Here is a 23,100-nt window from a genome sequence, read left to right as displayed (position 1 = left end):
TCACACAAGGCCATTAAGCCTATTAGAGCAGAGGAGAGGAGCAATGGCCACAGCAAAGCAAAGTGGGCAATTTGGGTCATTGAAGCGTGGGGAATAATTCAGGTCCCTCAATCTACAGAGAGAATTAACTTTGACTATTGATAATGAGAATAATAGCAAATAACATCTTTTGAGTATTTACTCGACACCAGGCACTGTGCTAAGAGCTCTACATTACATAATATATTATCCTCCCCACAACCTGAAGAGGTAGGTATCATTGGAAAATTAGGATTAGGAAAATGAGGTACAGAAAAGTTAAGTAACCTGTTGAAGGTCACATGTCCAATAAATAATAGAGTAAAGATCTGAATGCAGCCATCCAACTCCATGTCCTAGATTTTTATCCACTTCTCCAGACCAGCTTGATTCAAAGCCAGCAGTGATCTTGGCTCCAGCATTGAGTTAATTCTCAGAACAACCCTATGAGATGGATGATGTTATAGTCCTACATTGTAGACAAGGAAGCTTATGCTCCAAGAACTTTAGCCCAAAGTGGTATAGCCAGTAGGTGCATCTAGAATTCGAATCCAGGCTCTGTGATTCTAAAGGCACAGCCCTTCCAACCACTCCAGGCTTCCAAGTTAGAGAACAGATTCTTTACTAAACTGTACTGGGATCAGCCTGCCCCTCCTCTGTATTTCTGCCCGTAGGAGCTTCCACGATGGAGCTGTGTATACAGCAAGTGCTCATGGCTTACTGGCTACTTCCTGGGGTGATTTCTGCCTCAACTTGGCTCCCAGGGGTGAAAGCTAGAACCATTTTTATCATGGTGGCCACATTTACTTTTTCAAAGGCATTTTTTTTTAATCACAATTAAATTTCCTTCCACAGATGGTAGCAATCAAAGAGTTTCCTGAACATATCTGAAGTGATAACCACTTCCAGGGCTGTGTTCAGCATGATTTGGGGGGCTGACATCTTCCAAACATAGGGAAAAATCATGGCCTAGCAAGGGATCATAGAATAGAAGAAAGAGCAGCAGTCCCAGCTCTGTCCCTCACTAGCTGTGTGACGTTGCATGATTTATTTCTTCTCTTTAGTCCTCAGTCTTCCCATCTATAAAATGGGAGTGTTGAATTAGATTGTCTCAATCCAGCTCAAACTGAAGAAAGCATTGAAAGAAATGAGGCCAGGCCGCAAGGAGTTAGAGTGGGGGTTAGGGAACCAGTGGTGACCCTCCTGGTTCTCATATCTCTGAACCCCACTTAGTTATGTTGCTCCTACAAAAAAGGGCCCGATAGAAACGCCAGCCCTGCTTTGAAGTAATCAAGGGCCCTCTGTTGCCTCTTAAGAGTGTAGATTCAAAGACTATGAGTCTGATTCTGCTCATGCGTTTAGAGAGGACAGCATTTTAGCCCTTCTGATGTCTAATCTTCCAGTGCATCTAGAGACAAACTATGTAAAGAGCAACCTTTAAAAGCCATGCTGTATTTTTAGAATTTTGTGTTTTCCTTTTAGCCATAATCCTGTGAGTAATATAGCAGCTTGTCTCCTTGACAGGGGACAATGCATATAAAATACATAAAATATGTAATGCCACAAGCACGGTGGAAGAGTGCTTTTTCTCCCCTGATTCCTTCTCATTAGAGATTCTAAAGACTGCTCCCACGACAGACTTTAGTGTTACTCTCATCCTGTTCTGAGTTAATCTTGTCCAGTTTTCAAAGCCAAGGGGCAACTTACTATTTATAGATCTTCAAAGCCAAGGGGTAACTTACTACTTATAGATCTTCATTGACCATGTTACATATTATACAACAGAAGACTTTCTACGAGGTGCTTGTGACTCAAACTCCATCTGAAGCTTGAGGAGGCTTTTGGAGTTGGTATGTTAATTATATCACAGATTCACTTTGGTGGTGGATTTTCATTGAAAAGTAAATCTTAAGTAAACCCAGCTTCCCAAAGTGCCCAAGTATCTCCTCCCGGGGTAGTGATTAGGTAGCCAGGTCAGCCACTGAGAACAGGGCTGATTGTTGGTTCTGAAAATGGTTTTGAGGAGAGCTGAAGTCAGAGGCTGTGGTCAAAGGTAGGTTCAGGAATCACAAGGACCGTCTAAAAGAAGATGCCAATCTCGAGCAGCCAGGCAGAGAAGGAAAGCAGTCCAAGGTCAAGGGTCATGCCATTCAGGAGAGGCTGCATTGCTACATTTTGCTGCAAGAATAAATAACCTCCAAAATCTCAGTGGCTCAGGACAACAAGAGTTTATTTCTCACTCCTCACATTACATAACTGACATGGGCTTTCAAAGGACTGCTCCAGACAATCACAGGGACTCAGGCCAATGGCTGCTTTGCCATCCCAGAGCTGTGGCGTCTGGATGGACCATGTGACCTGATCAGCCCCTGTGGCTGGAGAAGAGAGGCTGGTAGGCCTGGACTTTTCACTGCCTCAGCTAAGAAAGAGACAAGCCATTTCCTCTCACATTTCATTGACCAGAGCTAATCATATGGCTCCACCTAACTGCAGAAGTCGCTGGGAAGAGTACTCTTCCATATGCCCGGAAGGAGAGGAGAGGCAATTATTAGTGAGTACAAGTCATGTCTACCAAGGAGATCTAGAATCAGGGCTGCAAGCTGAAGGGGCAGACGTGGTGGGAGAGATAGCAGGGGGTGCCTGCAGGGAATCCTGGAAGAGTTCCTCACAGCCTCACTCTTCTCTAGGGTTTGAGAGAGCGCTAAAGGTGTCACAGATTTGGACAAAGTTCTTAGCAACTTTAGGGTACCCGGACAATGTTAGCTTTTAAAGAGCCTTGCTGTTATGTCGTTTTGACATTCTATATATTTTATAATTTTCTCTTCATCTAAATGTCACCCCCAAACCCAATGCCCCAATAAAAATAGGTGAACTTTAATCATGAAATCTCTCATTATCTTCATCATTAGAGGAGTCTAAGGAATTGATGACTCAAAGTTTCTGCAGATCCTAAGTGAGCTTCTAAATTCACAGTCCCTTACAGGAGTGAAAGATTAGGAATTGGAAAGGGACAGATGACTTTGCAGTTTTTTAAATTAAGCTTCCAAACCATCCTACTGCCTTCTCTCCATCAGATGATCTTAACAAAAGCTTTAAAGGCCCAAACCTTTCCACATCTTTTATCTTCCCCCAAGTTCTGAGTAAGATGAGAGATAACATCATTTTATCAAACTGCATTACGCTCAGGATTTCCAAGATAAACACCAGCTACCACTTCCCTATCAGAAAGGAATGTTCCCTGTATTTAATTCAGTTTAATTTCATTGTCCATAAAATAGGAATAATAAAACCTGCCTCACAGAATGGTTGTGAGAAGTAATGAGATGGTAAGAGGCAGAATTTGGAGAATCAGAGTTCAGGATGGTTTAGATTCAGATAAATTTTTTTGTGATAAGGTTACTTCCCCTCATTATCCAAAACTCAGAAACTAAAGAGATGTAGCAACTGTAGCAGGAGATATCCATCTGTAGGAAGCATTTGGCATTGCTCCTGGCACATAGATGTCTTCCATAAAATCAGTATCAGTACCGCTATTAGTATTATTAGTATTAGTATTATTGTTATTACGGCTGCTTCTAATACCAACACTTTTAATGCAACTTTTAATGCAACTATGATGGGTTTGTTGTTGTTGTTTCTGGTCTTTTTTTTAGGTATTTGCTTTATTGAACCAAATTCTACTATGAACATAGATTTTTCTCCCCAGGGATGCTTTTTACCAGGATATAAGGAAATATTTTAGTCCCTAGCCCTGGACTCCGCTTGACTTCTCTTCTTTTCACCTCTTTTCTCTTCTAGCAGTAGTGTCTGGGAATGGCAGCCGTAGCAGCAGACTCGATGCTTAGTCCTGCTACTTTATGGACACTTAAGCTGTCACATGACGTAGTTACTTTCATTTTCTCTTATGAATTGCAGTGCCGGTGGCAGATATCAAAGCTGTGGTGACGGGAAAGGACTGCCCTCATATGAAAGAGAAAGGTGCCCTTAAACAAAACAAGGTATGATTTCCAAGTTATTGCAAATAGTTCTATCTGCTCAATACAGTTATTGACTGCAGTGGGCCAAGCCCTTCTTTGGTAGCTATGCTTGTGTGGTTGATGTGTGTTTGTGTGTGTGTGTGTGTGCGTGCACACACGCACACACAGTTACACAACTCTTAAACTCAGCTCCTTTTCCTTTCCTCATTCCCTTTACATCTCTTACCTAGTCTTATTCTTTCTCTCACTGATCACTTGTCGAATCTCCACCATGTCTTGCATTCTCTCACTTCCTTTCTACGTACAGCCCTAGGAATTGCCCTCTCTCTGTTGTCACCGGTCTTCTCTCAAGCCTTTTCCACTCATCTCCATCCATCCTCTGGGCCTCTCCTAACCTTCTGTTTATATTCATATTCTCCCTTCCACACTTCCACCCCAATCCCTTTCATTTCCTCCTTCTTAGTTACCCCCTGGTGTCTCAGTGAAGTCTGGGAAAGGGAGGAGAGACTAGATGGCTCACAAAACATCTTAGAAAATTTTTAAAGGCCTGATATTCGTCAGCATCATGGGAAATATTGTGAAACAGTTCAAACCCAGCTTAAGGGAGAAAATTTTCCCAAAGGTGAATATTGCTTAAATACTCTTCACATTGCAATATTCTTCACCCTCCCCTTCATGTTGTTCCCCATGACAGCCTACATTCCATAACAGAGGGTATGGGAGGTGGCATTTTCTGAAAACATGGAGGGATTTCCCTTGCCCCCAGTTTGGAGGTATTTGCCCTTGGAGGGGACATCAGGGAGCCAGTTTTTTACTTCTTGGCATCTTGTGATACATAGTATCTGTCCATGAACAAAATTAATCAGATTCATCTGGATGCTTCAGACACCTTGGTGCCAAAAATGTCACATAGATCAATAGGTTGCTTCTTTATTGTCCCGTGTCATCATCTAAGAGGAATGTAAACATTATACACATCCTATTTATCAATCATTGTTGAAGTGTATAATGCCTGCCCTGTAATCTCAGTCATTATAAGATGAAGGTGAATCCAGGTCTGCATAAGATGACCCTATCTATGGTTAAGGAAAATCAAAAGCACTACAAAAGTACTGCTTAGGAAGAAAAAAGGGAGAGGATACAGCCAAGGAGACGGATAACAAGATCTTTGCTTCTTAAGTTACATCAGTATAACTCACCTCAAGTCCATATGAATCCTTCTGTGTCAAGCCTGTCACAGTGCTATCATATAGAACACTGAGTGACATAAGGGCATGCCTTAGGGTGTGTAGGTCATCTGTCACACAGCATTTCTTTCTTCTCCAAGATACGGGGAAGTTGGGCTTCAGCAGCTCATCATATTCCAGAAGAGCATCCTTAACTAAAGCAGCAAGTCCCCAGCCTTCATGGTTTGCCTCCTGTGGGGCTGCCTTCCTTCAAGACCACCTGATAACAGAGGGAGCACCGGCTCTGCTCAGCTGCAGCTGAGGTCCCCATGGTTATGTAACACTTGGAGCTGAGCAAGACAAGGTGTGAGGAAATTGGCAGCAACAAGAGTCTGTAACCTAAAGAAGGCTAGGAGGGGTGTAGTTGGCAGCCAAGCAACTTGCCAGGACTCAAGCACTCTGATTGGGACAGCGAATTATGTAAAACAGGTGTGAAGGAACTTCTGGTTTCACCCCAACCTGTAAAGAGTCTAGGAGTTGTCACTCCTATCCTTACAGTAAGAAGAAACTGAATGAAGTGAAAATCAACAATTTTCTTGGAACTACCAAGAGAACTGATGTTGCAGGGGAGACCACAGCCATGGAATCTGGAGAGTCAGGTACACCCAGAGAGTCACAGCCAGATCTGCTCACCTGAAGCAGAATCTACTGGAGCCATAAGCTGTAAGATCATTTAGATGGCAATTCTGATGACTGCTAGTATGAGAGTGAGAAACTCTTTGGGGTTGCAGTCTTGTGGGGGTATACTTTCATGGGCTTTACTTCCAATAACCCTAGCAAATTCTCTCAGTGAAGATCTTATAGAGAGTCCCCCATCCCCCACTGCCCACCTCCATCATGGCTCTGGGAGGGGAAAGAGGTGAGTAATCATAGAATATGACAGGGCCTTCTCCATAACGAAGTCCTGTTCTCCAAACCTTTATCCCAGCTAGGGGAAAGGAATTTCTCCCATTGCATTCCTTTTTAGACTTCTTATCTCAGCCACAGGGTTGGGGTTGGGGGAGACATAATCAACAACAGTCAGAGCCTCAAGGAAATCAGTAGAAAACTCTGTAGCTATGCTACTGGGAAAGCTGTACTACTGGAGATACACTTGAGAAGGTGACAGCCACAAGACATAGGACCCCCAAAAGATGGAGATTTAATTGGAAAGTTATGGAGTGCTATCCCTCACCCATATCCTACCACTATACCACTAGATTCCAAAATAATAACACTGGATTATAACTGAAAGTTCTGCAAGATACAACCTCTCTCTGAGGAAGAGTATTTAGGGAAGCTCAAAGTCAGTAGAGTAGACAAAAACAGGGACACTAGAGGAATTTGAAGCCTCTGGCACTTACAGGTATAGCAAACATTTAACATATCCCAATTCCTTGCTAGATTAACATAAATCATGACTCTAAAGGTCTGTGTATCTCCCTTCCTATTACCTGATACAGCATGTCTGGATTTCAACAAAAAGTTACAAGCATGCCAAAAAGCAATTAAAAAACAGCCTGGAAAAACAAAGCAATCATCAGAACCAGACTGCAATATGACACAAATGCTGGGGTTATCAGACAGAGAATTTAAAATAACTGTGATTAAAAGGTTTAGAGGCTCTATGGAAAAAGTAAACAACATGAAAGAATAGATGGGTAATATAAGCAGAGATGTGGAAACTCTAGAAATGAATCAGAAGGAAAGGGTATAAATAAAAAGTACTGTAACAGAAGTGAAATAAAGTATGCTTTTAATGGACTCTTCAATAGACTTGACATGGCTGAGGAAAGGATTAGTGAGCTTGAAAATGAGTCAGTAGAAACTTCCTAAACTGAAATGCCAAAAGGAAAAAAATTAGAACATCAAAGAACTGAGGGACAATTGCAAAAAGTATAATATATGTATAATTAAAATACCAAAAGAAAGAGAATAGAACTGAAGAAATATTGAATCAATAATGGCCAAGAACTTTCCAAAATTAAAGATAGATATCCAACCACAGATCCAGGAAGTTTATAAGATACCAAGCAGGATAAATACCAACACACACACACACACACACACACACACACACACACACACACACACCCCTAGGCATATCATATTCCAACTGAAGAAAACCAAAGACAAAGAGAAAATCTTAAACCAGAGGAGGAAAAACATCTTACTGGTAGAAGAACAAATATTAAAATTAAAGTAGATTTCTCATCAGTAACCATGCAAGCAAGAAGAAAGTAGAGTGAAATATTTAGTGTTAAAAAAAAAAAAAACAACCTAAAATTCCATATCCAGTGAAATTATCTTTCCAAAGTGAAGGAGAAACACTTTCTAAGATAACCAAAACCAAGGAAATTCATTGCCAGCAGACCTACTCTGCAAGAAATTCTTCAGCCAGAAGGAAAATTATATAGGTTAGAAACTTGAATCTACATAAAGAATAGAAGAGTGTCAGAGAAGGAATAAGTGAAGGTAAAATAAAAATATATATTTTTTCTTATTAATTCATCTAAAAGATAACTCTTTGCTTAAAATAATAATAGTAAAATGTGTTAGATGATTATAGCATATGGATCAGTGAAATGAATGACAGAAAAGTCATAAGGGATAGGAGGGAGGAATTAGGATACTCAAAACAGGAGAAGACAAAAAAAAGGGAGAAAATTAAAAATAAAGAACAAATACAACACATGAAAAGAGTTACAAACATGGCAGATATAATCTAACTATATCAATAGTCATTTTAAATGTCAATCGTCTAAATACACCAATTAAAAGACAGACATTGTCCGAGTGGATAAAAAGCAAGACCAACTATATGGTTTTCTACAAGAAACCCACTTAAATATAAAGACTAAGATAGGTGAAAGTAAGGGGTTGGATAAAGATATCAAAATACATGAGACAAACTGAGAGAACTGAAAGGAAACATTCACAAATCCATTATTCTGGAGATTTTGGTACCCTTCTGTCAGTAATTGATACATCAAATGGAAAGAAAATCAGTAAGGATATTGATGACTTGAACAGCACCATCAGTCAACTAGATCCAATTAACATTAATAGAAAATCCACCCAACAACAGAATACACATTTTTCTCAACCTCACAAGAAACATTCACCAAGATAGACCACATTCTGGGCCATAAAATACATCTTAACAATTTAAAAGAAGAGCAATCATACAAAGTATGTTCTACTTCACAATGGAATTAGACTAGTAATAAATAACAGAAAGATAGATGGAAAATCCCCCAAATGTTTGGAAATTGAAAACACACTATCAAATAACCCATAGTTTAAAGAAGAAGTCTAAAGAGAAATTACAAAATGTTTTAAACTAAGTAGAATGAAAATATAACTTATCAAAATGTGTGGGTTTTAGTGAAAGCCGTGCATAGAGGGAAATTTATACCATTAAATGCATATATTAGAAAAGAGGAAGGATCTAAAATCAGTAAAGTTTCCACCTTAGGAAACTAGAGAAAAAAGAGCAATTTAAGCCTAAAGCAAGCAGAAGAAAAGAAATAGTAAATATCAGAGATCAATGAAATTGAAAATAAGAAAACAGCAGAGAAAATCAACAAAATCAACACTTGGTTCTTGGAAAAGATAAATAAAATTGATAAATTTCTAGCCTGACTAACCAAGAGAAAATGAAAGAAGATAAAAGTTACCAATATCAAAACAGGTGTAGGGGCTTCCCTGGTGGCGCAGTGGTTGAGAATCTGCCTGCCAACGCAGGGCACACGGGTTCGGGCCCTGGTCTGGGAAGATCCCACATGCCACGGAGCAACTAGGCCCGTGAGCCACAATTACTGAGCCTGCGCGTCTGGAGCCTGTGCTCCGCAACAAGAGAGGCCGCGATAGTGAGAGGCCTGCGCACCGCGATGAAGAGTGGCTCCTGCTTGCCACAACTAGAGAAAGCCCTCGCACAGAAACGAAGACCCAACACAGCCAAAAATTAAAATTAATTAATTAATTAATTAAAAAATTTAAAAAAAAAAACAGGTGTGGAGATGATGTTCTCATTTGAGCCTAGGATATGTGTGGGTGGTTTTCGCCTTCTTGTAGGAGATTCCTCTCCCCTTAAAGGAGATCAACAAAACAAACTGAGTAAATGACATTTCCAAACTTTAAAAAAAAATTTGTAAATGACACTTATAGAAAATTGGACGGGTGGGTGGACAGATGGATGGATGATGGATGGATGGATGGATAATGGGACACACTGCTATAAACACATAAATAAGACTTCAAATGGAGGCTACTTCCTGGGATTCACTGGCGGAGATATTCCAGCCACTCTCAGCTCTTCTAGGCTGCCTTGAGGGCTGAGAGAAGCAGTGGTATCTCTACCAGCCTGGCTCTTTCATTTGCATGCATATGAAAATTGTCTGTCTTGTAATGTTAATAGCGTTCATACATCTGGTTCATCAGGTAAAACGTCAAAAGGCAGAAAGGAAACCCACAGTTCTAATAATTTACTTCCTCAATCCACCCACACCCACACCCCTTCCCCAGTGCTCCAGAGGCCTGCTCCTCCCTGCCTCTGGGGCTTCTGGATAGGAGAGGGGAGACCTGCAGCTTAAAAGGAGAGTTGGCCAAAATGTGTCCACAGGAGGTCTGTCAGTGCACGGCAGTGGGCAGCACCCAAGGCGTGTTGCTGCCTCTTCAGCTTTTCCAGCTAGAGAGTAGGTTCTGACATTTTGTGCCACAGGACTTTCCATTAGCTTAATTACTGAACGGGGCAAACTGGGACATTAGCATCTTTAAGGCAGACACTTGTTAATAGCAAGATGTTGGTAACTGATAGTACTTCTCACTCATTCAACATCTGGCATGCCAGTCATGGTCTAAGACTTGCTCATAGGGTCATTCACTCAGTGAGCATTAGAGCACCTGAGATAGGATGGACTCTGGGCACAGAGTGATGAACAGGCAGACATGGCCCTGTCCTCCTGGAGCTTAGAGTCGAACGTGTTTAAAAGAGGTTGGTGCAACAGACAAATTTCTGTGGACACAAGAAGTGTTGGCTTCTTCACAGAGAGATTAGGAAATGTCTAACACTTGAAAAGAATTATCATGGGTGAATGCAAATTCAATTGGAAGAATTTGACTTTCAAGGATTAAGGATTCTAAATTTAAACTCTGTGGTTCATAAAATAAAGTTGATTTGTCGCTGTATCTTTGAAAGTGGGCATTCCTGGTACTTATCCCACTGATTTGGGCCTTAAGAGTTAAACAGTTAACATGTAATCACCAGAGGGAAGATATGACCAGATCTCAGGGAAACGGATAGGAATATATTTGACATGAAAGAAGCTTGAATCTCATTATATCCAGAGCCCAGCTTTTATTTTTCCAGTATGATTCATGTACCTGAAATAAGCAGATTATACTAGAAGCTGATGTTCTAGCATCAGCTTGAAAAGCCTGATCTTAACCAAAAAGCCTTTTATTCAGATTTACTTCATTCACCATTCATACTCATAATGTATTGAGTATCTTCTTTATACCAGGCCTGTGCCGGGTGCTGGGAATCCAAAGATAAATACGACCTGGCGCCTGTCCTTGGGTATCTCACAGATATAAGACTTAAGTATCAACATGAAATTACAATCCAGTGTTGCCTATGCCCCAGTAAATTTAAATACCAGGAGAGCCTGGGAGACTTGAGAAAGCTTGTGGAGGAAATGATGTCTGAGCTGGCTTTTGAAAAGGAGAAGTGAGGGGAAGACTTTCTAGGAGGAGGAAACAATATGTGAAAAGGCACGTGGGGCCTTTTGACATCTAAAAGTGCATCCTCTGATTGAGAAACATTGAATTCAGAGTACAGGATTGGTGGGGACAGAGAGAAGAAAATGGGTTAGAGAACTAGTGCCTGATAATGCTAAGGTAGCTGGGGACCAGAACATTATAGCTGCTTACAGAAGGCAAGATCCTATCTTATTATACACTATATGAGTGACTGATTTTGCCTTCTAAAATGTAAACTCAAACTCATAGATATACAGGTGAGCAGCAATGCTTCATAGCTATGAAATCTAGTTCTCTGGCTATATTTAGCACACACACATGCCAAATTGTATCCTACACCTTTCATCAAAATTCTTTGACCTCAAGATGACGTAGATAGATGGTGGAGAGCCAACATAATTAAAGTGAATGCCAGGCGAGATGGCCAAATGAGGCAAGTCACCCAAAGCAACATAAGGAATGGCGGCCAACGCTATACACCGAAAATGTGTTGTATAAAATTCTGCTCTCGTATTCAGTCAACCCATCATTTGACCCCTGGAAGATGGCAATCCCCAAACCAAGGCACCATCATGCCCAAAATTTCTCTGAGCATCCCCTGACCCCACATGCCTTGTCTCTAGTCCCAGGGCCAGATGGTTGAATATGGGGTCAGAGGCCATAGGATCAGTTCCTCCCGTACCCTCTAACCCCAGAACTCACTTATTCCAGGCCTTCCTCCACATGGTGAGGTGGGAGATGTGCATTAGTGGAACAGAGGATGGAAATAAGCTGCTCCTGGACATGATTTTCCACTGACTTAACTCCAGAGGGAATAAAAGACCTTAGGTAGTGAGTAGCAAAGCCCCAGAGCATCAGATGTCTAAGAAAGTGTTGTGGTGTGTGGCAAGAAGCCCCTGAGGGGGACACTGCCCCAGATCTGTGACTGCTTACTCCACCATCTCCTGGCACCTCTCTCCCTCACAGACAGTTTGGACAGGTGGCAGCTTCTGGGGTGTTAGCCTGAGAGGCCACCGCTCCCAGCTCCTCAGTCTGCCTGCTCCAAGTGCTGGAGAGCTGACCTCCACCAATGCCTCAATGACAGCCGGCCAGGGACGTCAATAAAACTCATTAAGTGATAGCAGCCTTTAACGCAGGCATGCGGGTCAGAGAAGTAATTCCTCCAACCCCTCCCAGGCAGCTTTGGTGAAATTAAAGTGAGGAATGATATTCTCATGAATTTCCTATTTCCTCCCTGTGTTTATCAGAAATCTAGGTCATGACAGCTCCGCTCATTCACGTCTTCACTGGTAAATGCGTTAGAAGGGCAAAACCCAAAGTTTGCAGGCCCCTTCCTTTTTCTTCCTGCTCCCTGCCCTGCAGAAGAGAAAGTGCCACAAAGGACATCCAGGCTGACACTCTGGTCTCAAGTGACTTCAGCACCTAGTCAAGAGGCCACGTCTGGGCTCTGGTGATGCCCACACCTGCTGTCGTAAGCAAGGGGATGGATTAGCCATGTGCCTGCCCTAAGCAAAGTGGCAGGCATGGTCCAACGTCAGCCGGCAATCCATTGTCAGTTTCACCTTTTCCTATTGACCTCCGAAGGTCACGTGGTGCTGCTGTAATGTACTGACTGGGTGTCCAGAAGCAAAGCCTGTCCTCTCCTTTCTCTCCAGTCTCTCAAGTATGAGTCAAAGACTTTTCCTAATGAATGACACTAAGATTAGTAAAGAAGTCATCATTTATATCAGTGTTTCTCATCTAAGAACAATCTTTATGAATGTATGAGATTAGAGCTTAACATTTTGTTGAAAAAATGTTTTCAGTTTTTTAAAAGAAAATAATCACCTGTGATCCTAGCACCTTAACATAATTATTTTCATTTCACAATTTGCTTCCAGTTTCCAACCACAGGAAGGCATTGTTCATAATTGTGATTTGTATGTATATAATGTTCATTTCTCTTGCTTTTTTTCACTTAAGATCAGATTTTCATAATTATACTGAATGCCTGGCTGCATGTATTTCTCTGGGTTGCTAATTTCTGATTTTTTTGATGGTTTACCCAAAGAAGGGAGGACATTTATTTAGTTTCTCATATTATGTTCTTACAGATAACGATATATACAGCTTTTGCTTCCTTTTGAATTTTCTTTAGGAATAACCCCAGGAGTGGGACCCCTGGTTCTTGATATGGATTGCCTTACTGACTTTTTTAAAAGGATGACACCAATTATGGTACCACTAATAGGGCCCATGACCATTTTCATTACAAACTAAAAGACCCAAAAGAGATGCCAAACTTATGGGAAAATTGTTTTTGCTTGTTTGTTTTGGCGAATTCTTTTTTAATATTATTGATCTTAACTGGGAAGGCTTGAATGGAATCCTAAGGAAGAAAAAAATGAAAAATGCAGGGACTTCCCTGGTGGTGCAGGGGTTAAGAATCCACCTGCCAATGCAGGGGACACGGGTTTGATCCCTGGTCTGGGAAGATCCCACATGCCGCGGATCAACTAAGCCCGTGCGCCACACTCCTGAGCCTACACTCTAGAGCCCACAAGCCACAACTACTGAGCCTGTGTGCCACAACTAATGAAGCCCGCGTGCCTAGAGCCTGTGCTCCGCAACAAGAGAAGCCACTGCAATGAGAAGCCGCGCACCGCAACGAAGAGTAGCCCAGGCTTGCCGCAACTAGAGAAAGCCCACGCGCAGCAACGAAGACCCAACACAACCAAAAATAAATTTTAAAAAAAAATGAAAAATGCAGAGGGGGGTAGTTTTGCAGAACAGATCCCATTCTATGACTCAGCATTCTTTCCTTCACTTGTTTCTATTTCTGGTAGGGCGAGGATGCCCTAAGAGTATGAGATACTGGTAGGTCTGGGCTCAGAACAAGAGCTGCTTTCCCTTAATGATGGGACAGCTAGAGGTGAGCCAGACACAAATAAAATCCACGAGAGCCACAAATAGCCTGATGGTTGGCTGTGTCAAGAGAGGCATCCAGCTAATGCTGGGCCTTTGGAGTTCACTTGGAAGAATTCTTTCTCATCTGAAATTCTGAAATCTGAAGGCATTGACTTCATCTTTCTGCCTGCTGTCCTTCTTTCTGGGGGCATCCTTGCTGTGACTTACTGGCCAAAGGCAAATCCTCTGACAGATGTTGAGGTAGAGAATGATGTGGAGAGATCTACCTCCCTAAGAAAGAACGCCTGTGGGTAGTTACTGAGAGTGCAGCTCCCAGATCATAGCACAAGAGAAAGGGGCAGTCATCAGTGGTGCCTAATAGACACAGAGAAGGAAGGCTAGCACGTGTGTTACGGTGATGCAGGGCACCGATGTGGACTCACTTGGCTCTTCCCTCCAAATTAGGAGTTGTTAGGGTGTTGAGATGTGCAATGACTCTCGTCTTCCATAGGTTGTACCCTGCTGTCAGTCCAATAGAATAATCATAGTATCCAATATTGCACAGTACATACAATTTGAGAAGCATATATTAACATACACATTAGTCATGACACTGAGTGTCTCGGCCAAGGTCATTCAGCTACAATGAAATGACAGTGTCACTTAGTCCTTGGTCCTGGGGGTCTGTCTCATAGTCTGTATTATGAATGAACCCAGACATTCGAATGAGCACTCACCAATGAATGAACCCAGCTATTCTGCCACTTGGGCCCATGCTCTCCTTTATACCCTGCAGCCACTATAGGATAAAACTAGGTTTTGTGTAGCCTTTGCTCTACAGTAGTTCAGAGGTCAAAGGGCAGATGTGTTACCTACAGATAATGGGTTCATCCAGAAGCCTCATTACCTCCTACGTAGCTTCCATGTTTTAGCAAGTTTATACCCCTACAGACACCTGTCTGTTTGGAAATGATAGAAGATAGAGCAGCCCATAATGCTGCTGATTGGGAAAGAGTTTACTGTTTTTCATGGTCTCCCTGGGAGGGAGATGCTGAAGATAGGAGAGTAGCACAGCTTTGAGGATATGTGGCCTTGGACAACTCACTTAACCTCTCTGAGCTCCTTCGCATAAAAGGGGAATGACAACACTTGCTCCATGCGCTGTCTTGAGAATTAAATGAGATGGTTCATGCGGACCCCCCCTGAAAAGAGAGAAGGAAATGTGCTGTGAACCTTGAAAAACATGCTTCTTCCTCCCGTCAGCCTCACTGCTGCGCCTCTTGCCTGGACACACTGTAGGCACTATCCCATGTTCAATCTGCAGCCATTTGTGACTACAAAACAAATGTGTCAACTTTCCTCAATGTGGTGTTTTCTCTAATCTCTCTTAGGAGGTGCTTGAACTTGCTTTCTCGATCTTGTATGACTCAAACTGCCAGCTGAACTTCATAGCTCCTGACAAGCATGAGGTAAGGGTCTCAGTGGGGTTAATTTATGAGAGAATGTCATATTTTCTCAAGAAAAACAAGCAGGTAAAAAATATTGGAAAGAAAGAAATTTCATTTTTTAAAAAAGTCTACCTGAGAAAAATCACGAGCAAAGGTACATCTTGTTGACTTGGAATAGAATGGAAACCTCTCAAAAAACTGCAAGTTGTAACAGATTCAACTTCTTCTTAGCTTGATCAAGAGTTTATGGTAAGGACTTCCCTGGCAGTCCAGTGGTTAAGACTCCGCTCTTCCAATGCAGTGGGTGTGGGTTCGATCCCTGGTTGGGGAACTAAGATCCCACATGCCACACGGCGTGGCCAAAAAATAATTAAATAAACAAAAACTTAAAAAATAAAAATAAAGAGTTTATGATAAAGAAGAATGTACAAATGCTTCATACTCAGTAAGGGCATAATTGTTAACCCAGAGGAAGTATCAGCCCTGGCTTATAGCTTTGGTTTTCCTTGAATATTTAGCTTTGGGTCAGAATTTTCCGATGATAAACTTATTTCTATTCTTTAAAACATTTGATGAAGTAGGTTTTTTACCATGTTTCTTTAAGTTATTTTAAGAGGTTTAGGGCTGTCTCTGCTGTTGGAATTTTATTTTTGAGATGCTTTTATTCCTTTTGACATCTTGTTATATGTATAATTTGTTTCTCTTCTTGAAACATGCTGTCAGCTATATTTAAAATATTTAGCATAAATCCAGGAAAATGCATTTGTAAGATGAAGTAGCAGCTCTGGTTGATTTAACTTTTTCTCTTGTAAACTAGAACCCAACATCATGCTTGAAACTCTTATTTTTAGATGATACCATTCAAATTTTTGTTGTGCATGTGGTTACATAAAAAGCTTTTAGAAAGGAAGGAACATTTTAATAGAATTTGAATTTTGTTCCCCATTTCCCCTGGGAGAGTTAGCTCATTTAGAAGTTATTCTGTATTTGGTTTTCACTGGTTTGAAGCTTTTGAATAAAATTGTACATCCCAAAGAGAGAAGAAAGATTATATGCAAATCCTGCATTTAGAGTGGTGCTTAAATATAATTCTGTGTTACTTGACATTTCGTTCACAGAAGGGGATGACTTTGTCTTCATCTTCCTGAAAATAGACATTGTGTCCTACCATTTCTCTTTTTAAATAAAATTGTGGTTGTACACAGGCCACCGTATTCAAGATATATACGGATGTATAGGAAACTACTTAAAATGGTAGAACTGTGGATGCTATTTAAATCTATACAACGCTGTTTTTCCCAGTGTACATTAATTCCAGATAAGGATAAATGTTCTGGGACTGCCAAATTTTTATTCATATCTGCCATTTTTTACTGATATAGTGAGGAGAAAAATGCCATACACTTATGAATACTTTTAATTTCTTCAGACCACTTCCGTATCTATTACCTCATTTTATTTGCATAATCGCTCCATAAAATGGAAAGTTCTATCACAGATATCCTTGTTTATCAAAGGAGGAGAGAGAGGCCTACCAAAATTGAATAACTCGACAATAGTACTGATAATAGGAATTATAACCGGAATACTCTGTACCAGGGACCATTCAATGCTTTATGTGCTCCACTTCTCTTAATCCTCATTCTGTAATTCTTAAGGAACAAACTAATGTTATTCCCATTTTATAAAAAAGGGAAGTGAGGCACAGAGAGGTTAAGAAACTTGTCCAAGACGAAACAAGCAGTAAGTGACAGAGCTTGGATTTAAACCATGGGGGTCTTGTTCCAGAAACACTTTCTCTTTGGCCCCTGCACTGTGTAGCTTGGAAGGAAGAAAGCAGGACCTGGACTCATGACTTCCTGCCAGTGCCCATCCCCCAGCTTCAGCAATTATCAGCTCGTGGCCAATTAGGTTTCACCTATACCCTCACTCACACCCAGCTGCCACAACACCCCAGATTATTTTCGAAGCTCATCCAGATATCATATCATTTTATTTGTAAATATTCCCATGTGCATCTCTAAATAATAAAGAGTCCACTTGGAAACATAACTATCATACCATGATCACACCCAATTTTATAACGTTTTAATACCACGATTTGCAGTCAGTTTTCAGATTTCTCCAACTGTCTCATTTCTGGTTTTCTTTTTTTCTTTTATACTTTGTTCAGATCAGAATCCAAATAAGATCCATACATAACAATTGGTTCACGTGTTTCTTCAGTTTCCTTGAATCTATAGGTTCCTCTCTCCTTCTCTCATGAACATGTGCATGTGTTTTTTCTCCTTGCAATTTATTCATTGAAAAAACCAGCTCATCTGTTTGGTAGCATAGCCAATAGTCTAGATTTTGCTGATTTTAATTCTGTGTATTAGTTTCCTTGGTTGCTGTAACAAATTACCACAAATTTAGTGGCTTAAAGCAACATAAATGTATTATCTTACAATTCTGGAGATCAGAAGTCGGATTCAGGTCTTTCTGGGCTAAACTCAAGGTATCGACAGAGCTGAACTCCTTTCTGGACTAGGGGATAATCCATTTCCTCACCCCTTCCACTTCTAGAGTCACCCGCACTCCTTGGCTCATTCCTCACCTCCATCCGTCTCAGTAACGGCGGGTTGAGCCCTCACACCACATCATTCTGACCGCCTCTTCCATACTCAAATCTCCCTCTCTCTCACTCCTGTTCTGTTTCCCTCTTCCACTTTTAAGGACCTTTGTGATTACACTGGGCCCACCTAGATAATCCCAGATAAAAATCCCTGTTTTAAGATCAGACGGTTAGCGGTCTTAATTCCCTTCACCATGTAACCTAACATACTCACGGGTTCCAGGGATTAGGACATGGTCTTATTTAAAAGGAGGGTACTATTCTGCCTACCATAACCTGCTCTATCATTTCACGTGTTTATCTGCATCCTGTATTTCCTATTAAGTGATAGTTAGACGATTCATCAAATTCAGGCTCTACTTTAAGCAGCAGTTGTGTTGTATTCTTCCATGATGTCTGGTTGTCTCTCTTTTTTTTTTTTTTTTTAAACTTTGGGTTTATTTATTTATTTATTTATTTATTTATGGCTGTGTTGGGTCTTCGTTTCTGTGCGAGGGCTTTCTCTAGTTGCGGCAAGTGGGGGCCACTCTTCACCGCGGTGCGCGGGCCTCTCATTATCGCGGCCTCTCTTGTTGCGGAGCACAAGCTCCAGACGCGCAGGCTCAGTAGTTGTGGCTCACGGGCCCAGTCGCTCCGCGGCATGTGGGATCTTCCCAGGCCAGGGCTTGAACCCGTGTCCCCTGCATTGGCAGGCAGATTCTCAACCACTGCGCCACCAGGGAAGCCCTGGTTGTCTCTCTTTTGGAAATGTTTGCAGCCATTGATGATTATCGCCTAGATTCTTGGATCTATTAGACTTTGGAAAAGGTTGATATTCCAATTCTGTTATAGTTACGTAAAGAGAAACTGGCCTCATCAACTCTTTGGTTACCCTGAGGTTAAACAGTGTACATATGATAGGCAGGATAATGCTTGATTCTCTACCAGTTTTCAAAATCATGAGCCTCTTCAAAGGAGGCCAGTGAGGGATTTTTGGTGTTTGGGTATCATTATGAAGTTATGGGTTTAACGTATTTGCGTATCAATAGGTTGCAGTTGTTGTCATTATCAGTGTCCAAATTATCTTATCTAGAGAAAGAAGGAACACCTTCTGGTTAGCTTCTGAGTTCTATTGACAGATGTCTTTGGCAGCTTTCAGGCATTCTGGCATGACAAGATATTCCAGGTTCATCTTGTACATTTCCTACCTTTTCTCTGTGGAGCTTTGGCTCCTTTTGCTATTTAGCAACCAGAGTCTGGACATTAGGTGTGCCTGTCACTGCTGGGTTGGTCATTATTTTCAGGTTTTTTGTAGACAGAGCTTGGAGTTATGTTTTTTTAAAGATAAAATACACTGTAAGTTCATATTGATACTTCCAACTCAGATTCAGTACTACAGAGTTTTTATTTATTGGTTGATGTATTTTTTAATAAAATTTTCTGTACTTGCTGCCTCTAGAAAGAAAAGCACCACAGAAGTGTTCCTGTGGGTTAAATTAATCTGTACTAGGAAGCTAGCCAGGACTGGGAAAGCTGTGTACAAAGAGCAGTAATCCCCAGCACGTAGGGATGTACAATGGAACAGTGCCAGAGCTGAAAGGGGCCTTAAAGAACATGAGGTTCAGTGGTGCCCATATCTGGAGGTACATCAGAATTAGCTAGAAGCTTTTCCAAATAAAATTTCCTGACCCAAGATCCATAAGATCAGGATCTGCAGGGTAGGACCTGGGTATCTATTTTTATTAAAGTTATTTATGAGGAAACGAATGTTTCGATGTGTTCGGAATCTATCTAAGGTATTCATGAGGACACTAATACTTCCAGAAATCCTTTAGCACTCAACTGATGTTTAGATAGGTTAAATGCTTTGGCTGAGATCACATAGCCATGGCAGAACCAAAGCTGTACGGTTCAGGGCTGCACTACTCAGACGTGGGCCTCGTAATACACGCATGGTACACCTCCTTGGCTTAAAAAGTGGTGCCACCAATGTGCATCATGGTATATTTCTATCACCTCACTATGACTTAAGATTTGTGTAGTGCTTGCCATCTTGTAGTACTTTTATGTTGAGATCTGCTGTCACATTCTGGAACATAGCCCAGGTAACCACAGTGCAAAGGACAAGCTAAGTAGGGTCTGGAATTGCAGCTTGACCCAGTGAGGGCAAGAGAGGGGGGAATCTAGAGCATGTTCTAGAAGGAAGACCAGTCCCACAGGAAAAGCAGAGAAATTGCTATCGAAGAAGTCCTATATAGGACTAGGACATCCTGAAAGGTGAGCAAGCAGAGCATCCAGAATGCAGGCAGTTTTCTGAGATGCTGGCAGCAGAGGCTAGTTCTTCCACCAGGTATCATGGCTCTAATACCAGGTCAGGGCAGGGTTTCAGCCTCTGGAGGGAAACTGACAAGAGCAAGGCAGGTCCTCAGATAAACGAAGCACAGTTCATAGTCTACTGGAGAGGCAAAGGGCATGATTAATTTTAATGAGAGGGGAAGAACCAAATTCTTGGTTGGTTACTATGGAGTTCTTTCCAAAACAGGTGATGTCCCCAGACACCAGGCTCCAGAGAGCTTCCTGGAGGAGAAAAACCTTGGAACCTGGAGACCCAGGCAGAAAGGGTCCCTAGACCGGCAGCCAAGCCACCTTCTGTTAAGATCACCCAATAATTTTAGCCACTTTGCCCACCAGACATTGAGCAGCACTCAGATATTTCCTAGACATTTTGCTAAGAAATGCAAAGGTGGGTCTACCATTGGGCTGTCATTGTGAGTGCTGGGAATCAGACAGGATAGGCAGAGATTAGCTACTAGACTGGGAACCATGGAGTGAGGAAAGAAGCAAGCCTGACCTGATATTGAGTCCAGGATTGTTGGGATATATTCTACCAATACCTTAAACTCATTGACTCACTGGTGGGATGTTAGAGATATTATGTTGCACAGGCACGAAAACCCAAACCCTCCTGCTGCGCCACAGGGAGGCATCATGGGCACAGAAGTGTGCAGGCACTGGAAGAAGATTGTGTAAGTTCAAATCCCACCCACTCCACGTACTACCAAGTGACTTAATTTCTCACCACCTCAGTTCCCTCATCTGTAAAACAGAGATGCTACCAGAAGTGTCAACTTTATAGAGATGCTGTGCATATTAAATGGTGATGCAGGCAAAGCACTTAGCACAGAGCCTAGCCCATGCTGAGTGCTCAGTAAGTGTTAGCTATTGTTACTCCTCTTGTTATCGTCATCAGTAGTTCTCATTGTCACCTCCCTTCCCACCAGTACTGTATCTGGACAGATGGGCTGAATGCGCTGCTGGGGAAAGACATGATGAGTGACCTGACGAGGAATGACTTGGACACGCTGCTCAGCATGGAAATCAAGCTCCGCCTCCTGGACCTGGAAAACATTCAGATCCCCGACGCACCTCCACCCATCCCCAAGGAGCCCAGCAACTATGACTTTGTCTATGACTGTAACTGAAGCGCCTGGGGCCCAGAAGCTCCCCCTCCAAAACTGGAAGAGCTAGCTAACAGGAGAGAAGAATGAAAACGCTCCCATGCCTTGGAATCCGCCGTGGTAGAGGAAAGCTGTGGTCCACATTTCCTTTGGCCCCAGCGCCTCTAGCCCCGGCGTCTTCCTGCCCCTCCCTGGCGTCCTGCTCACCGCCCTGATTCCATTTCTAGACTCCGTTGCTTTAGGTCACCTCCCGTTGCTGCAGCCTAAGGTGGGAGAAAAGCAAAACCCACCGCCAGTAAGAGAGCCAGAGGGCCTTTCCATCTTCATCCCAGCAGGCAAGCCCTCCCCTCCTGGAGGCTGAAAGCCAGCAGCACCAGACCGCCCCCAAACCTACAGCCAGACCCAGGGGTGTGCCCGAGGCCTGTGTCTGGAAGAAACAGTCGAGCTGCTTGAGGAAACCAAACACCTCCTCATTCCCCTGCTGTCTAGAGTCCGCTCACATCACCATGTGAATTGAAATCTGCTTCCAAACCCCCTCCCTCCCGCATCCCGGCCTTTGCCTGCCCTGTCCCTCTCTGGTCCCAAGAGCAGCAGAGGCAGCTTCTTTCTAGTTCTCGCCAGCGCTGGGTCTCCAGACACAGTCCGTGGGTCCCATGGCCACTTCACGTCCGCCCTGTGACTGTGACCGCCCTTCCTGCCTCCCAGCTAGTCTTGGCTTTCCTGTCCCCGCCCCAGCCCAGACCTGCCGTCTTCATTGCCACACACCCTTCCAGCCCCTTAGCTGAAAGCACAAATGGTGAAATCAGTCACCTTGCTCCATCTCTAATGTACTAAATCTAAAAGCCTCGATGACAGGCAGTTGCTATCTAAGGGTTTGGTGGTCCTTCTCCTGGTGGTTCTGCTGAACACAGGTTTCCACAGGATGGTCATCCAAGTTTACATCGTTGTAATTATTACAGGTATTGACAGTTTGCAAGGGTTCAGGGTTGTTGGTTTGGTGGGGGGGTGGGTTATGGTTTTTTTTGGTTCTTTTTTTCTTTGCTTTGTTTTTGTACAAAAGAGTCTAACATTTTTTGCCAAACAGATATATATTTAATGAAAAGAAAAGATACATAAAGGTGTGTACTTTCCAGGGTTTTTTTTTTTTTTTAATTATTTGAATCCTAAACCTCTTCCTGAGAATAACATTCCCCTAAACATGCTGTGGAATAAAATTAATCGTGATGAGTTGTGGGGCTGGTGTTTTGATTTGGTAATTTAGGTTCTTGCTGCTCAGGCATCAGCATCACCTGTGAGCTTGTTGGAAATGCAGAATCTTAAACCTCACCCCAGCCCTGCAGAATCAGGTGATGCACGTGCATATTAAAGTTTGAAAAGCACTGGCCTGGGGGACTCCTGACCATTGCTGGGTCACCATAGGCTCTGCACATCAGTAAAGAATGATACTTCTAAGAAGACCATCTCAAGTCATCTAAAAAAATCAGACCCACTATGTAATAATATGATCTATTCATTTTACACTCTTGCCTCCTGACAGTGACTTTCTCTTTTATTTTTTCTTCCTTACCATTATATAATTTATGGAACTGACCAAATGAAACACATCACACTTTGAAGGAGTACAGTTAGCAAAGGAAAAGAATGGGGACCCATAGACCAGAAATCAGTCAAGCCAGAACTAAATGAATCTAACTATGAATTAATGAAATATGGGTAAGAGTCCAGCAAAGCATTTTTCTGAGGTTAGTTCCA

General features: G+C 42.2%; 1 protein-coding gene and 1 long non-coding RNA gene across 12 annotated transcripts in view; one reads left to right on the top strand and one right to left on the bottom strand.

Annotated features, from left to right (window-relative positions):
• Positions 1–15,227, bottom strand: part of LOC309632251 — a 60,865-nt gene extending 45,638 nt beyond the window's left edge. Inside the window, exon 1 of the long non-coding RNA XR_014246814.1 lies at positions 5,195–15,227. This is a non-coding gene — a long non-coding RNA (uncharacterized lncRNA). The remainder of the gene's footprint in view (positions 1–5,194) is intronic.
• Positions 1–22,575, top strand: part of ELMO1 (engulfment and cell motility 1) — a 552,023-nt gene extending 529,448 nt beyond the window's left edge. For 10 of the 11 annotated variants that reach the window (XM_082399508.1, XM_082399510.1, XM_082399509.1 and 7 more), the window contains 3 exons: positions 3,934–4,016; positions 15,241–15,318; positions 21,172–22,575. In XM_082399508.1, the coding sequence (XP_082255634.1) occupies positions 3,934–4,016; positions 15,241–15,318; positions 21,172–21,372 (362 nt within the window). In that variant the 3' untranslated portion in view covers positions 21,373–22,575. The remainder of the gene's footprint in view (positions 1–3,933; positions 4,017–15,240; positions 15,319–21,171) is intronic. The other variant, XM_082399512.1, reaches the window with a different exon arrangement.
• Positions 22,576–23,100: the final 525 nt, after the last annotated feature.

This window comes from Balaenoptera borealis (genome assembly GCF_965194805.1).
Source record: "Balaenoptera borealis genome assembly, chromosome: 7".
Taxonomy (NCBI): domain Eukaryota; kingdom Metazoa; phylum Chordata; class Mammalia; order Artiodactyla; family Balaenopteridae; genus Balaenoptera; species Balaenoptera borealis.
This window is presented reverse-complemented; position numbering and strand designations above follow the sequence as displayed.